The 14,201-nt window shown below is 31.2% G+C and overlaps 1 protein-coding gene across 1 annotated transcript; it reads left to right on the forward strand.

The window, feature by feature from the left end:
• Nucleotides 1-861: 861 nt before the first annotated feature.
• On the forward strand, nucleotides 862-8,180 carry LOC132755269 (myosin, essential light chain, adductor muscle-like). Its single transcript, XM_060746109.1, has 6 exons — nucleotides 862-993; nucleotides 1,629-1,656; nucleotides 5,703-5,849; nucleotides 6,465-6,632; nucleotides 7,107-7,193; nucleotides 7,540-8,180. The coding sequence occupies exons 1-6, from the start codon at nucleotides 991-993 to the stop codon at nucleotides 7,572-7,574; spliced, it is 468 nt and encodes a 155-aa protein (XP_060602092.1). The 5' UTR covers nucleotides 862-990; the 3' UTR covers nucleotides 7,575-8,180.
• Nucleotides 8,181-14,201: the final 6,021 nt, after the last annotated feature.

The following is a 14,201-nucleotide window of genomic DNA, read 5'->3' on the forward strand; positions in this document are numbered from 1 at the left end:
GAGACATCAATCAGAACTTACAGCAATAAAAGAATGTTTTTTATTTTGCGTATTCTTTTTAAGAATGCATTCTGTAGTAAAACATTAATTGTGAAATAAGATAGGACATAAAAAAATCTGTGTATATCTCTTTTAAAAATAAATTAAATCAACATTCTTGCTATGTAACCATGGCCTTCAGTCAATTCTTTGTTTTCTTCAAAATTTCCCAAAAATGATAGAAAAACAACACTATCTAGATTAAGAGATGAACGAGTACATGTATATTAAAATCATAGCAAGGTAAATCTTATAAAATTGTTCTATATGGAATGGTTATTTATTTAGTTAGTTTAAAATGTGTACGATTGAAAACAAGTCCCAGTGGTTACATATTTCGTGTTGACAGTAAAGGCACACATATGTAAAATATATTTGTATATGCAATTGTATTCGCTCTTAACAAAGTATAATTAGATATAAAATTTCAAAGAAAAAAATAGACGTGTTAAGTTTTTTCCTATAAATTAGCATGATATAAATTGTTTTTGTTTAGATGTCATTGGTGTATCACATTATTCTAGAAATAAACAAACTGCCTCGTTTACACATATTCATGAACGCTATCATTCTTGTCTCCAAGCAACGCAAAAATAGTTCCACTTCCGGTTAGGCGATTTCACTGATCAAGGAACCACAGGGTTCCTATCTGCAATCGATGTCTTTATCACAGACCCCTTACGCATATGATTATCATTAATTAAGTATTGTAATATGTTAATTCTATGATTATTAACCGCGTCTGGGACACTTAACATGGTGCGAAGATCGCGTAACCACATAATCTGATAAGCGCAGAACAGATGTTCCAGCCACCACCCCCGCCACGGGTAATGGTTTGCGCCAATTATAAGAAGAGGTAAAAAGGCAAGTTTTCCAAGGAAATTTCGGATATTACCTAAGCTTTCAGTTGGATCATAACGTGTTACTTAGTCTCTCCAACAAGACAAAATGGTAAGTGCACTTTGTTTCTACTTTAAAAATTTTCTTGTGCATTCGGCTGTTAGTTTATAGAGTTCTAGTAAAACGTTATATTATTATAGAATTCGAAAACATTATATGGCTAAAATGTTTATCATTAGATATGAAACTGTAGAATAAGCATGCGCAAATAAAATGTAAGCATTTCTTTTGATCTGATGAATGCATTTTTATTTCGGATAAAAAGTCTGAAAAGTTTGACGTGTTGTACAGTGTAGTTTACTCTGGTTTCCTAGTTTAGTAAACAGATCTTTAATACTTGCATTAATGCTCGTGTAATTTAGAAACATTGTGATTTTACAGAGCAATGTTTTCAGAGTCATAGGTTTTACAGTATTTACAAGTCTAATGACACGTTTCCTAAATGTTTGGCTCGAATGAAATAATCGAAAACGAATAAAAGGATTATTTGTCTTACAATTCGAATGTGTATCATTTAAAGTCGTCATATTCGGAACTATTTTGTTTTTTCCTGTCAGATAGATATCTATTCATTGAATTATCAGAAAATTTATGGGATCGACAGGCTCTGAGAACAATTTTTAGTTTGCCATTTGTGTTTTTTGTTACATCATATCATTCATTTATCTTTCTTTGTCCGTTTTCAGAGCGGTTTATCTGAAGGTGAAATTGAAGGTAAGCACCGTGTGACCCCATATTCCTAACCTAGGGGCTATTTTTCATACCCTGACTTCATCTCATAGATTTCATTCTCTTGCACTCTGGCACCAAAACGTCAATTCTTTGACGCCATAACAAAGTTCCTTCTAACATAATGTCTTTGAAAATTCTACCCACCTTTCATTACATGTTAGTCATCACTCCTAACTTTTATCTAAACATCTGGTGTGTTTATTCGCTGATATACTATCGCATGCAAAGATTTATTTACCTACATTCTTCTGCTGTTTTTTGTTTCGTCTGCAATGCATATTTTGCAAATTGTGGTTTACCTTGCTGAGAAAAAGTTTTATCTGCGGTGCTTTATAATGTAATGCTAGAATAAGTGTTGTTTTTTTACCTCATTTCAGCGAACTTAAACCAGTTTCCTCCGATTTTATTCCGGACTTGTTCTAAAATTATAGAAGTAAAATAATTATGATATCATGTTCTCAAAACTATTAAGTAATTAACTCACAACTTAAAACAGTAAATACATATTTTCCTATACATGCGGCTTACTGAGATACTGAATAATAAAATGTTGCGCGATAACTTTAAGGTCATTCTAATTGTGCCACAACAGGGAAAGTTTAAAGTCGGGATAGAATAATGTATATCTTTATACAAAAAATCATAAAAAATGATAGAACTAAATTAGATGTTGAAAGGATAGAACTAAAATAAGTACATGTATAGTAATGAGTGCTGGGCGCAATTTATCATTGTTTTAACGCATTTCTGTTTAGTGCTCATATTTTAGTGTTTTTCTTCCCTTTTTCTCTCTCTTCAATCCGGGTATATTTAAGTGTCTGTATAAAATAATGATACCGTTTAACATCTTCTAGAACACATTCCTAAATGTGATCCTCATGAAACTGTAAGTTGTTGTTTGGCACGTGTTCAAAACGTTCTGTAAATACTTCTGCTGTTTCGTACCTGCATACATGTACAGCGGCGAGAAAGTCATGTTTTTTCTCGGGATAAACATATCCATTCTGCGTCACAAGACACAAAAATCTGTGTGAAAATTCTCTTGCCAACATGTTGATATGTATACGAAAATAAATTTACTTCTTCGACAGCTCGCGTAGAATGCATGACCGACTTAGTTTATCATGTAACTCGTGCATTGTAAAACATCAGATACGAAAACATGAGAAATGGCAGTGTCAAACGTTAAAAGATTAATAGTTTCAAAGTTTACACGATGCAGTATTAAGAATTCACCTGTCTGTAAAATATTAACTTCAAGAAAAAGAAAATTTGCAATGAATCTTAGGCTTCATTTTTTTCTTTTTTCAAATTTCATATGTACGTCACTATAACATTAAACATAAACTTTCGTTTCTGAATTATTATCTGACAGTATTAAGTCTAAATGACTTTTTCATGTTTAAATGCAGCTCCAAGTAAAGTTAAGATTAATTTTCATTTCAAAATATTACATGCATCAGTCTGGGAGCGATAAAGCTCTGTTCTTCAAATCCGTATAATCTTAAAATTTTATTTTGACATTATCAAAATCTATTGAATAATTGCAATACATAAACATTTTCAAATTCTATTGAAATGCACGTTGTGAACTATTGAAATCTGTGAAGAATGATAAATAAATTTGAGTGGGAAAATGGGATATTATTAGGTCAGACAGATATATCTACAGAAATCGATATATAACATGTAGTTGGTAGAATATTGGATAGCAATCATGTTCTGATTTACGTATTAATAATATTCCGCAGATTTTCGTTGTTGCCGTATGATAAGTACAAGTTTTTACCTATCGTTGCTATGGTAACAATAACTTTGTTAATGAGCAACACGTGTGCGTTATTATAGCTCAAGGAGGTAAACATATGATGGATTGTAATCAGAAACCTCCGCAGCGCGTGCGCCCTGCCAGTAAGGCTTATCAGTTATGTGTTGTGCGCCATATTTGGCAATGTCAATGGCGATGTATGTCGGGGGCGGTATAATAAATACACAGGTAGCTTATATCATAACAGTGTGCGTAGCAATACACAGGTAAATGAAACGTCATAATGTGTTCTACTCGAAAAAAGTAAACCTTACAGAAGTACAGATTAATTGAGCTAGAATCAATTAGATTCGCAAAATACTTAACAAAATATCCGAGACAGATCTAAATAAAACATTGCTATAACATAGCTGCACTTGTTTATTTAGATCAAGATACGTTGATGACATAGCTTTAAACCAAACTCTTTGGTCTGAATGGCTTAATTCTTTTTATGTACGCAATTTTATTATCTAAAAGATAAACTGATAAATTATTGACAATTAACATTTCTCTGAAGTCTTAGTTCATTTATTCAGTGACATTTTTTTGCAAAGTTTGAAGCCGTTCGATTGATAAATATTTTGATACAAAATAGTGATCATGTTTTTAATTTTTTATATCAATATTAATTACCATTTTTGAATCGAAAAAAAGAAAATAAATAAATGGATAAATACTATGAATGCTTGATATCAATGTTAAGTTAATTTAAAAATATTTGAATTTGAAGAAAAAGACTAAGACAAAGACAAAAAAAAACAACAACAAAAAACAACAACAACAACAAACAAACAAAAATAAATTAAATCTAAACCAATGACTTTTCGTATATAATTTGAAATTTCGTATACTAACTTTGAAGTATCTTTGAATTTTAAATATTGACTTTGACTTTTGGACATTTAATGTAACTTTTAATAATTTTGAATATTTTGACTTTGATTTTTGAATGTTATCTTTGAATTTCGATTTATGCAATCAAATCTAAACTTTGAATTTAATGCATTAATTTTGAATATCAAATACTTACCTTATTACTTTAACTTTCAGTTTGTTAACCTTGACTTTATGTTAACTAATCATATCGGAGTGTTTCGAAATAAAATCAATTGAACTTCAAATATTACTTTCGAAATGCAATAATTATCATTATTATCGAACTTTGCACCTAGAACTGGCAGTATAGTCTTTGAAGTTTAAACAATGATATTTTGTTTTTAAATTAGTTTAATAATTCCACGTTTTATGTTGTACAATTTGTTTTGTAAAAATCAATATTAGATAGTAAATATTAAATTGGAATTTAAAAATGAGTAAAAAAATAAAAAAATAAATAAATAAAAATAAATAAGTAAATTATATTAAGTACAATAAAACGATCTAATAGAATGAACGCATAAAATTCAGAAAAAGGAAAACATTTATTTGCATATTTATAATCTTAAAATATAAAACATTATCCAGAAAAAAGTAAAGGAATGCCTTATAGAATAAACACAGATTAAGAAAGGCTACTTATAATAAACACAAAATTAAAATAGCAACCGTATATAAGTTTGTATGGTAAAAAAACGAAAGGTAAAGTGCACTATAAACTGTTATTGTAAAACGCGCGATAACTTTCAAAGCACAGTTTTTGCGTTGATGCATAAGTTAGCATGCTTGTTTTTGTAGACTCCATATCAGATCATCTTCTGCTGATACCAGTTACGCTTTCTGTTTCCTGCATCTTTTTTCTGCGTACATTTGTTATCAGACACTTTCGAATGTACATCTGTTTACGTACTGAAGCAATTTTAGATGTGCAGAAAAGTACACTGTTTTGCAGCGAATTTGATTTTATTAACTTTCACAAGACTAACATCATAAGATCTAAAGATATTAAGCACCAAATCGATGAAAAATGATGTTTCTGAGTATTTGTATTTGGTTCGTAGCATCGTAACTGTATACTTTACAATTTATTAAAATAGATCAAAAGAACTAGATAAAACATTTCGTTAAGAACTTAATTGAATGATAATCGTGCTCTTGTTTGTTTTTTCTGTGTGGTTCTTAGCATAGTTACTTTACATTGCAGACGTCCGTCAGTCCATTTTTATTATTTATTGAACATAGAATAAAACATTCCGTTTAGCACTAAATCGATTGAAAACTGTACTTTTGACTATTATTTTTTTGTGTGTTTGGTACTTAGCATAGTTACTTTACATTGCAGATGCCCGTGAGGTGTTCGACCTCTTCGATTTCTGGGATGGTCGTGACGGTGAGGTAGATGCCTTCAAATTAGGAGATCTCCTCAGATGTTTGGGACACAACCCAACCAACGCTATTGTATCAAAGCACGGCGGTACCGAAAAGATGGGTAAGCATTTTTACAATATTTTTTTTGTACATTCCTCATATTAATTTGTATATAGGGCATTGTGTTTTGTGTTGAACCATTGACATTGCAACATCGTTGTGCTATGGATTTGACCAGCTTTGAATTCGGAACAGTCCATTGTTAATATTGGGGATTAAAGTATCAAAATACTATTAAAACTTTTCAGCCATTTACTGTAAAATCATTATTATTCGTTGGGCAGTTAAAATGCTCATTAACTTCATCACATATTGTGAAAGTATAAAAAATGATACACTTTTTACTGGATTAATTAATAGTTAATAGTATGCACTCAAATTATAGTCAATTCAAAATCATAAGCGACGCATCAGTTACAAGTAAAGACTTTAAATGTTATTTCATGTCATATTATGGTAACGTTATTAAAAAACATAAAAGAATGTTTTCAACACAACGTAAATGGTTCCGGCTTTCAAACATAGAAGCATCACTTAACTACTGCCTCACTTAACTACTGCCAACAAATAAACTCACTTTTATAAGTATATACCCGTGAATTTCGGTTACCTGATGGAGACAACTTTATACATATCTACATGCCATGAATTAACCTCTTTATTTTTATTTCAACAGGAGAGAAATCATACAAATTTGAAGAGTTCATTCCATTGTACAAAGAATTGATGAATGAGAAGGATACAGGAACTTTCGCTGACTTCATGGAAGCTTTCAAGACCTTCGACAGAGAAGGCCAGGGTTTCATTTCCGGCGCTGAACTTAGACATCTTCTCACATCCCTCGGTAAGTTTGAATGTCGAATGTCGCAGTGGCCCTGCAATGGTTACACTGTGGTCTCTATCAAGTCTAAGTGATGGCGGATGCCTTTAATTAGACTAAATCTCCACTTATTGTCTTCTTTATGGTTAGCAATGTGAACATAGCAGTGTTTTATGATACGGACACTTTCAAAGTCAGCTTATTCCTTTATTTTGAATATTTTTAATTCAGTATTATATTGCCTACGTCTACACATCTATTTAACTTGTATATGTTAATTTAAGATATAAGATAGCATAACTTTAAAGATATTATACCATATCAAACATTATGCATTTTGTTTATGATAAATGTCGATGTGCACTAAATACTAGTAATGCTTCAATAATGTTAGCATTGACAGCGAGGCGTATCCTTTACTTTTGTCGGTAATTGAACAAGAAAATAATATTGTTATGCTTTCAAGTTACAATTATCAATGATAATTATACATTTTAGGTGAGAAATTGACCGACATGGAATGCGATGATATCTTGAGATATATTGACCTCACTGAAGATTTGGAGGGCAACGTCAAATATGAAGGTAAGTTGTAACACATCTTTAATAAAAGCATTCCACCAAAAGCAATAGGTATAATTAGCATTATATGGCATTATCTCTTTATAATTGACCAACATTGCGGCATTCTGAGATATGATGTTCAAATGTAATTATATCTACACGATAACAGATGTCATTTTTGGCAGTACCGCAAACAAGGGAACTGAAATTTAAATGTGATTTCACTTTAACATAAAGCAAAGGTTTCACGCAATTAGAAACTAAAACCTGAATTATTTTAACTTAATTTTTTTATATCTACTCACCATTTAATTCATTGTCGTAAGTTGTCCACATTTGATAACACACTTTTTTCTTTTTCTTTCAGAGTGCATCAACAAAGTGATGGCTGGACCCAACTAAGTAAAAAAGACAAACAAACAAAAACTTTTTATAAAATCTACACATCCAAGAAATCATCTTTCATTTTAGTAACATGTCAAAATTCCAGTGTAAAAAGGCATTCGGGTGATAACACCTAGACACAATTCGTAATTTCGTAAAAAGGCGACCCCAGAACTAGGAGCTCCTACAATGTCAAGGACGGACTTACATGTCACGTGACCCAACTGAAGATAAAAATAGTAACATCCAGACAATTTCTTTAAAAATAGAATTTTAGCCTCGTTTTGAAGATCTGTGTAAATTCAACTTTTGTAAATCCGTTCTTGCAACACAATGTTTATAAAGGCCGCAATTTGCCGTGTGTAATTGTTTATATTTGTTGATTTACTGTTATTTATTTTAACATTTAAAACATCTTTAACCGGTACCGGTTACAGCTGAGAGTTATAATCACGTGACGTGTTGTCACGTGGTGTTATACTGAGACTGTGATTGGTGAATGAATGTTGATCGAGAAAAGAAACGAGGAAAACATCAAAATATGGGTATCCCTTAAAAATCCTCGGTGTGCAATATAGCAGTGATTAAAAATTTATTTAATAATATATTTTCCCAAACTAAGAATTGGAGTTTGTTATATATATCTTTCCCCTTTTCCTATCAGGTATACGTGTATTTAAATCCTTTTTCTATAAGAGCAATGCGTTATAAATTTGAGTGTGTTTTATACCATACCAAGAAATTATACAACATGGAAACTGTAGTCTGAAGATTAAAAAATTGTGTCGGTAAAGAGCTCGACTCTTCAGACAATTTTAAAATCTGGCACAACTGTGAAAAGATTGAAAAAAAATGGCTGATACTGAATTCAAACGAACATTGCAGTCGTCAAAGTCTGTCTGCATGCCTGGGAGTAGCTTTACGATGTATTCGTTATTTGTGAATAAACCCATTTTTACATTTTATTTTAATTATTAGAATTAATTATTTTAATAGGTAGCATAGTATACTCAGTTCAAATACATGTACTTCGAAATAAGAAGAAAGTAGAGAAGTACAACACGTCGACACCAAAGCTGGTTAAAAATATTTATTCTTTATCGGTTTCGGTTCTATCGAACCTTGGAATACTTATACAAAACTTATCTCTTATGAATGTATGGCAACCATTTGTTTGGCCCCTTTTATGTCCCCGAAGGATGGCATACAGTTTTATAATTATAGTAACCTTGTCTGTCTTATGTGGCTGCAGGAACAAAAGGTAACTGTAATTTTTCCTCGATGCCCATTGTTGCATATGAACTTGCTTTTGCAAATCTTTTTTCAATATTATGGTTTAAAAAGCAATATAGAGAACAACTGAGCAGTCACATTTATAAATATCCTCGTCTTTCTATATGTCTGACCTTTTTGCCCGGGTCAAAGATTTGTCATTCATAAATAAAAATTGAAGGAAATGTCGGAAAAAAGAGAGAAGAAAAGAAAATGTGATCGAGAAAAGTCGATGTTACGATGATAAAAAGTCGAAATTACGATGGTGAAAAGTCAAAACAACGAAACAACGATAGTGAAACGTCGAAAGTATGATGGCGAAAACACGAAATTATATCGAGTTATTTCGACTTTTCATCATTGTACCTTCGACTTATGACGATTATTGATTCTTTCTTTCTCGACATTTCACCATTACAATTTCGTGTTTTCGTTATTTCGATGTAACGGATCACTATATGAAACGGACTGGCACAGATGGATGTTAAGACGCGTTTTGTCTATTCAAGCTTAAGTGTACAAATTTGATTCGTTTTGCATGTGGTCAAATAAAAATGGCGTTAGCTTAATGTTTTAATATATTATATTTTTTTCTCTTCATAAAAATGTCAAGAATGACTGTTGTCAATCCGCTAGGTACCTAACAAGGCTCTCGGCGTCAAGTTTAGTATTAAACACTTTGCAAAGGCTATGGATATCTTTTTCATCGGATTTAGGGTAAATATTTAAAGTTATGACAAGGTTCATTTCATTAATAATTCATTACAATTTATTACCACAAAAACAACACACTTTATTTTGTATATCTCGTACATTTAACTGTCATTAATATCATTTTCTCTAACAAATTTTGAAGGAAGTTCACAGTTTAAACATAATAAAAACGTCATTGTCTGAAAACTAGGACACCGAACGTTATTAGTCAACCAAAATTATGAAGGAAAATATTTTTGTACTTTCAAGTGAGCAATAAATCATAATATATTGTTAAAGAAACTCAGCTGTTTTGTTGACTTCGTGTCACTAGATGTAGTAAAATACTAGTACCACACAGGACTGACTGTATTGATTTAAACAATTTAATTTTATACTAGATCACAAACTGGGGGGAAAGACACTAATATGTTATTCTTTTGGGATGTCTGCGGAGAAACAATTCATCATTTAAACGGGTTGCCAAAACCAATATTTAATTTTAAGTTTTAAAGTAAATTAAAAATAAACAGCCATTCAATAAAAAGAAATAAGTAAACAATGCCTGGAATTGTCTACACGTTACTTTCTGACTATTCAAATCCCTTACAATGCAGACGTTGAATCTACAATAAATTTACAGTTTCGAAATTTATACTAATTCTAGAAACGGTTCGTATTAGAGATAGTTAACGTTTTAATCATTGTGGCGTGGCGTATTTAATAGTGATCCATTTTAGTATAAAAAGAATTTCTGACTTTGTTAATAAATATCTTTTTATAATAACGCATGTGTGTAATGTATGTAAATGATAATTAGAAATTTTATTTTTGCGCATATTTTGTCGATTGTAATGCTTTGCAAAGAACGGGCCTAGGGTTACATTTTGTATATCAAAATGTTTCGATACCATAGCATATAACAGGCATTTAAAAGCAAGATAAAAGTAAACAGTGCCAGGAATTGTCTACACGATATTTTGTATATTCGATCAAATCCCTGACTATACAGAAGGTAGATCTACATTATATTTACAGTTTCAAAATGTATACTAAATCAAGAAACGGTTCGTATTGATGATACACAAGTAAGATAAGTTAATATTTTAATCATTAAGGCGTATCAAGTATTGATTTCTCTTGACATAAAGAATTTCTTTAATTGTTTATATTTTGTATAAAGACAAAACACCATGGCGATGTACGTATTTGATATTTTGGAATTTTATTTTTGCGCAAAATATGTCACCTGTAATGCTTTTCAATAAACAGACCTAGGGTTATATTTTATATAAGGAAATGTCTCGATACCGTAGTATATAAGATAACGTCAGAACATTTTCTACGATATCAACTGCTCGACTTTGTTATTTTGATATTCAAATCATTGAACTGAACAAGTCAGATGTCAATCTACTATAGGTTACTTAAGCCCTGAAAGGTGTGTAGAATGATCGACATATGAAGATATTTGCTGTCTGACATTTATATTCTATGAACATTTTGAATAAGCATGTCTGGCGCTTTTATGTAAAAAATGAAAAGGGCGATCCCCTGCAAGCAATGTAAACAATATTATATTAGAAATACAATCTCGGTTTGATTGAGTCTGTTCATGAGAGAAAATGTAAATGTGCAACATCTGTCACGCCCCCTTACACCGGCTTTAGCGATATTAAATCTTTGAAAGCGGTATTCAATCTCCAAAAGTCCATTGTCCTGAAGGATAAGAAACTTGTCATTAACGTATACATTTTCCCCAAACATTGTTATAATGCAATGATTTATATTTAAAGCGAAATATTTAATATAATTGTAGGGATAACTGTATGCTTTAACTTTTACAAAAACAAAAACTTTGTAGATTAAACTGAATGCTCCAGACTGACTTATCTTTTTGACATGCTGGTCCATGCCACAAAAAGAAAAGAAGAAAAAAATAGAAAAAAAACCTGTAACGAATATAAATTAAGGAATGTCACTTCCAGACAGGTTAACTAGGCATGTAAGAATGTCGTCTGGAGCAGAAACTTGTCTTATCCACGCCTTTTTACCATGTAGAAAATTAAGTTTGAATAAGTATGTCTGACAAGCTCATTTTGTTTGAAGTCTTTGAGCGAACTTGTCACGTAAAGTATGTACTTTTCGATTTCGCTGACAAGTCCCTTTTCCCTTCCTAAGTATATACATTTTCTTAGAGTAATAACCGTCTTACTTCAGTTCATACGAGACAAAATATTTTTGAATTATAGAAATCTTGTTTTTTAAACATATTTATTGGTCCACGACATTTTGTAAAAAAACAGAACAAAAACGTACCTAGATCAGACTAGCAGAATATTGTTTTTAACATTCAAAAGCAACACATTTATTTGGCATAGAGCTCACACAGAAAAATCTTGATTTTAACATTTAAAAGCAACACATTTATTTGGCATAGAAAATCACACAGAAGTATTAATTTAATTGTATGTTGCGGAAATATCATTGTTTGAATCATTTGCCCAAATCATAATGGAGGATAATGGAGGTTAACTTTCTCTATACTGACGCCCTCCCGAGATCGAGTATTAATTATGTTTGTCCTGCTTTCAAATTTAATAACATTTCATTGTCTAATTCCATAAACATGGTTTGGGAATGCAGCAGCCGAATGAGTTCTTGTCCAGTAGTGTTTAATGTTTCTGTTTCACTTAAGATTGTACATGACCCACTTTTCCTAGTTTGTAATAAATTTCTAGATGACAAAATCTATGACTTTAATGAACGGAACAGATATTTTATTTGAGACTTGTACAAAATGTCTTGAAACATGTCTGTTTTTTATTACAATATACGTTAACTGGAACATGCTGTTTTATTCCCAACTGTCATTAAAATTTCATATTTTTCTTTATTAAATATAAATCAAGCAATGGGGGTAACAATCGAGTAGTGGCAATCATCTACATTGAAATGAAAAAGTTCATACTTTTCACCGGAAGGAAAGTAAATCTTCATCAAAAATCAATTTGAAATATCTGTAATGGATACGAGTAAGAATTTTTTAAGTGTCAGTTGATATTAACACATGCTTTCTTTTTTTTCAGATCTAAGGTATTATCGTATGTTCCCGCTATTTTTTTCTGTTGTTTCTGATATGCGGAATTTAATATTTTTTCCTCCCTTTCTCGTCCACGTTACCGGCTTTCTTAGAGAACTAACCATAAATAACACATTTCCCCTATAAGATACATGTTTACCTCAAGTGAAATCAATTGCCACGGAGACATATCACCATGCCAGGGGATAAAGCCAGCGACCCCTCCGAATATTAATCCGCTGTTCTCCCTATTGAGCTAGGAGGTCGGACGTTCCAATGTTAAAATGTTAAAACAATATCTCCGCTGAGGCGGGACAATATAAATTTCAGGGACAAAAATTCACTATACCTGCCATGTGACAATTTTCCATGTTATAACATAAATTATTGAAACAGGTCTAACGTAGAATGTTATTATATACAAACTAAGATCACAGATGTCTGTCAAGAAATGGTCAGATCAGTTTATAAAGCAACTTCAACGCCAACAATTCGCCTTTTCCATAAAAAAATGTTGTTGACAGCTCAGAAAATCGAAGGACAATATTTTAGCTGCTTCCTTTGATCAAGAAGGTTGCTGACATTTAAATTTATTAACCTTTTGAATAAGTATGTCTGAAGCGTGTAAATGAAGTTCATTTTCTTAATGAATATGACAAAAACTTGTCACGAACGTATATATTTTCACGTTGCTTCCACACAAGAATGATATATGTCATTTAGAGATAAAAATACAACGATTTTTTGGATGCTTTAAACTTCACGAAATATTTCTTGTTTGAACTGACTTAGATTTCAAGCTTAATATTTGTCCATAAAACACCTATTCTATAGAGAATATAAAATTAGATAAAGACATGGAGTTGAATTGACTAGTGTATGTATATCTGTGATAAAGATATGCCACTAACAAATAGGTTTACATTATAAGCTTGTATTATAAGAATGTCGTCTGCGTTCTTGTTGGTCAATCTTGTCACGAAAAGTAGTATTTTTTGATTTCACTGGCAAGAAGTTTTTTTTTCTTCTTTTGCATGTTAAATTAATAGACTCGCCAAATCGTAGTATATTTGAATAGTCATATCATGTAAATGCCCGTCTTAACTGCGATTGATAAATAAACAAAAGTTTTTTTAAGTTATCTAGCTTAGAAAATATTTATAATATCTACGCATTAAGTCAAACCTTTCCTAAACAGACAGATAGTGTATTGATTTTAACTTCGCAATAAAAACAAATTACTTTCACATTGAAAATTACACAGAAGAAATAGTAAAGTATTAATCTAATGGTATGTCTACGGAAATATCAATGAATATTTGCCCAAACCAATATTTTATAATACACCTTGAAAAGCCTTGTCTGTATACCTTGTCAAAGATAATGGAGGAATAATTACTATGGACAATTTTTGTGAATACCGGCGCCTTTCTGAGTTCGAGTATTAGCTTTGTCTTCTTTTCAATTTGCCAAAAAGCATCTTCTTATTTGAATTATGGCTGGGTACAATGCAAATATTTGTCTGATCTATTATAAAAGATCAAGCTTTGTTGGAGGTCTTGCCCACTATAGTGTTTAATGATTCTGATTAACAAATA

This window comes from Ruditapes philippinarum, unplaced genomic scaffold, assembly GCF_026571515.1.
Source record: "Ruditapes philippinarum isolate M1 unplaced genomic scaffold, ASM2657151v2 ctg6396_1_1_1_1, whole genome shotgun sequence".
NCBI lineage: Eukaryota > Metazoa > Mollusca > Bivalvia > Venerida > Veneridae > Ruditapes > Ruditapes philippinarum.

Coding starts and splice junctions, on each gene's coding strand:
- LOC132755269 (XM_060746109.1), top strand. Junction 6,633..7,106: donor ACATCTTCTCACATCCCTCG/GTAAGTTTGAAT, acceptor TATACATTTTAG/GTGAGAAATTGACCGACATG. Junction 7,194..7,539: donor GGGCAACGTCAAATATGAAG/GTAAGTTGTAAC, acceptor TTTTTCTTTCAG/AGTGCATCAACAAAGTGATG.